Consider the following 3,674-nt stretch of genomic DNA (forward strand, 5'->3'; position numbering starts at 1 on the left):
ATTCCCAATTTTGTTTAATAGTTTAAAAGTAGCAAATATTGTGTAATTTCCAAATAGTTAATAAAGTCTTCAGCAGTAACTACAAGAATTTATTTTTATTTTTATTTTGAAATTTGCCTGCAGTTTATTGACATTATAACATCATAATTGTATATCCCTTTAAGTACAATAAAAATAATTTAAAACATATATAAATCTTTATTGTTATGGTGTTAGTTGTTTACACTTATAAACATTGAAACACAACACAATTCCAAATACAGACAAAAATTTATTTTACCATTTCCCCTCCCCACATAGTCTCTGGCATTTGACTAGGTTTCACATCTAGGGGACCATTCTATCCTGCCATGGAACACTTCCTACTTCAGAATTGCACCAGTGCTTCAGTAGGTTCCTGATCTTACCGTCCTTGTTCTGATTGTTGTTGCCCGTGACAATGACGGTGTCATGAAGATTGCGGCCTCTCCTCCATGCTCCAGGGACCGGGTTGCCTCGTATCTCATCATGTTCAATCAGGGCATTATTCATTACTGGGTAATGCATCCTCATCAAGTTGAGCAAGATACAGCAAGTCTTGACTATGAGTCGGGCTGTTGACGGCAAGTGGTTCATCTTGGAGGCTAAGATCTGGAATCTGTTGCTAATAATTCCAAATGCATTCTCAGAGACACGACGAGCCCTGGACAGTCTGTAGTTCAGGATCCTCTGCTCCCTGGATAGATCCCTCTGACCATAGGGTTTCATCATGTTCTTGGCCAGGCTGAAGGCATCGTCTCCCACCAGGAAATATGGTATGTCCACATTGTCATGGGGGAGAGGGTCTGGGTCTGGAAAGTTGATCGATCCATCCTCCACCAACTCCTTGAACTCCGAGTCGTTGTAGATCTGAGCATCACAACTTGACCCATAGCCTGAAATGACAGAAAGACAAAACAATATAAGTATATGCTGTACTTCATATTTGGGTATTTTTCTCGAACATCACCCATGCGCCACTCCGAGCACAAAGTTGTATGACAAAAGGGAGGATTGCAACTTCCTGATTGTAAACATTTCATTCCTATGTGGCAATATACCATCATCACCAGCATATGGCGTGTTTATGTCGCAGCTGATTCGGTGCTCAAAAGCGTATTCAGTATATGAAGACTTTCGCAGCCGCGCTAAGTAGCTGGCACGTAAGTTACTTGCCCAGGGTTTTGTTGACTTTAGGCTAAAAAAAAACACTTACGCAAGTTCCTCGGTCGTCATCAAGATCTTCTGCGTCATTACGGTGTCTCTGTTACTAGTATGACATGGGACATCTTTGACAAGTGCTACTGATTACCCTTTATTTTGAGGTAAGGAACTTCATGACGGGTGCCACATACTCACCCGTCACGAACACATGATTTCACCTCATGGTCTCCTGCCAGATTTTTGTTGTCATGTAGTTTTTGTTCCCTTAAGTACATTGTTTTGTCTTTGTGGATATTTGTCATTTGTTTAACTCTTCTGCACGATGCGAGGTATTCTATACTTACATACACGATAATAAAAATATTATGTCATACATATAAAAAGAATGTATCACACTTACCACCAACATCGCACCAGACAAATTTGTAGTCACTGTCCACTATAGCCAGCAGGATGATACTGAAGAAGCCCTTGTAGTTGTAATATAACGAGCCAGAGAGAGGAGGCTTTCTGATGGCCACATGCTTTCCATCAATAGCAGCCACGCAGTGGGGAAAATTCCAACGCCAGTAGAATCCATCAGAAAGTTGTCGCCATCCATCAGGGGTTGAAGGGGCTGTCATGACTTCATCTGCATACTCTTCACATATGGCCTGACACACCTCTCTGACCACTACAGACAGGGTGTTTTCAGGTACTCTCCAACCATACTGCATGTCAGAGTACATGGTGCCAGACACAAGATGACGGAGAGTAGCTGCCAACTTGAAACCTTCGTTCAGCGGCTCCCTGAACCAGGTGTGCTGCCTCCAGATTCTTCCTCTGACCCTCTCCAGGATTTCATCGTAGAGTTCAGGGGGCATGCAGAGAAATTTCCTGAAAGTCGACGGATCTTCTCTTCGGAGCTCAACCAACAGCTGATCAAAGATGCCAAAGGCCCTTCTTCTGGCAGGGTTCAGCCATGTCCTTCTCCAGATACGATGCCGTCTGAAGCCTCGTCTCCATCTGAAACGGCCTCTAATAAATTGGTGTAGGTTCAGCTGCTGGAGTACAACTTCATTCTGAGCCATTGCCAGTAAATACTGGACTCTCAGGCGGGCTGCATCTTCCATTTCACTTTAGAATCTTTAAAAATGTGAGTTGAAATATAAAACTGTGAAGTGCTTTTGAAATTTAGGCCATGAATGAAGCACAATCATGGTGATGGGCCTTTATATGTGAGTAACGTGGTGCGTGGCAGGTCCGAGAGGCTCAGATGGCACCAAATTTTTCGTCTGGTAACTCGCTCGTATTCGTATCAATTCGCAATCCATAGTTTGCTATAGTGACTCTTAGTCTTGCGTTCGTGTATGCATCGCTATTCAAATTTAGTAAAAGTTAGTCTTAGTTGCCCTTCGCATAGAAGCTGGCAAGCGAAAATACGTTTGTCATAGTAAGTCTTCGTTTATACACGCATGTCATATTTAGTCATCGTGTCGCTTCGTTTAGGGTTGTTTCGATATCGGTCCGTTTTGGCAACAGTGCGGTGAGGGACGATGCATGACAATAACACACGAACGATAAACGAATGATTATCACAGAGTAAATAAGAGATGCGAATTCAAGCAGATAATAGACGATTTTTCGATTCGTCGGGAAATTTTAAACATGTTCAAAATTCCAGCACGAATTTGAATAATCGCAACTGTTGGTTCAGAAAGTCAACGAAACGAAAAACGAAGGCTAGCTATAATTTACTATCAATTACCATGGAAAACGATTTTTTCAAAACTTTGATTCGCTAGCCATCGCAAGGCTTATTTCATGCAATTCGGTCTAGTGTGAGGCGGCTTTAAGATGTCATGGGACCTCACTCGTCTCAACGGTTACACCGTATACATATTATACTGTACATGTCAGGGATTTCAACTTATACAGAAAACTGCAGCCAACGATCGGCCACTGACCTTAGATTATAGAAATCAACATGTTTCTGTTAAATCCGTTGAATATCACTTTAACAGTATAAGTAGTACACGCTTGTGCATTCACTGGAATTCTTCTATAGTCCACTGACAAAGTCAAGTAAGCGTCACAACAATCGTAACTACTCGGCTATTTCCGTAACCGCAAACGCACATATGATGTAGATCGACGCCATCAAAATCAGTTACTAGGGCTGTGTTTAATATCCTAACGGCTATGTAGGTCTCTGTAGCGTTAATTCATACAGCGCGTTCAATATACCTAGAAATCTAGCTTAGCAGCTATGCTAGCCGCTATAATCTTGAACGCAGCCCTAGTGTACATAAATGTAACTATGACGTTACACTATGGAACGCAAGCTTTCAAATGCATCTAAGATCATATCACACATATTTAAGGTATTCTACCATTACAAATCTCCACTTATATGTTTATGTAATGTAATGAATAAGACATTAATGGACTTAATTTGTGGTGAAAATCTAAATAACATATACAGAGATTCAGTTCTGGGCTTTTAATCTTAT

At 41.3% G+C, this 3,674-nt stretch overlaps 1 protein-coding gene across 1 annotated transcript; it reads right to left on the reverse strand.

The window, feature by feature from the left end:
• Positions 1 to 327: 327 nt before the first annotated feature.
• Positions 328 to 2,294, reverse strand: LOC130051102 (putative nuclease HARBI1). Its single transcript, XM_056152452.1, has 2 exons — positions 1,583 to 2,294; positions 328 to 914 (listed from the first exon to the last, which is right to left on the reverse strand). The coding sequence occupies exons 1-2, from the start codon at positions 2,292 to 2,294 to the stop codon at positions 328 to 330; spliced, it is 1,299 nt and encodes a 432-aa protein (XP_056008427.1).
• Positions 2,295 to 3,674: the final 1,380 nt, after the last annotated feature.

This window comes from Ostrea edulis, chromosome 10, assembly GCF_947568905.1.
Source record: "Ostrea edulis chromosome 10, xbOstEdul1.1, whole genome shotgun sequence".
NCBI lineage: Eukaryota > Metazoa > Mollusca > Bivalvia > Ostreida > Ostreidae > Ostrea > Ostrea edulis.

Bases quoted from the DNA above. Each gene is read 5' to 3' on its own strand.
- LOC130051102 (XM_056152452.1), bottom strand. From the start codon at position 2,294: ATGGAAGATGCAGCCCGCCTGAGAGTCCAGTATTTACTGGCAATGGCT. The intron at 915-1,582 runs GTAAGTGTGATA...CTGTCATTTCAG, and splicing joins TGTCTGGTGCGATGTTGGTG to GCTATGGGTCAAGTTGTGAT.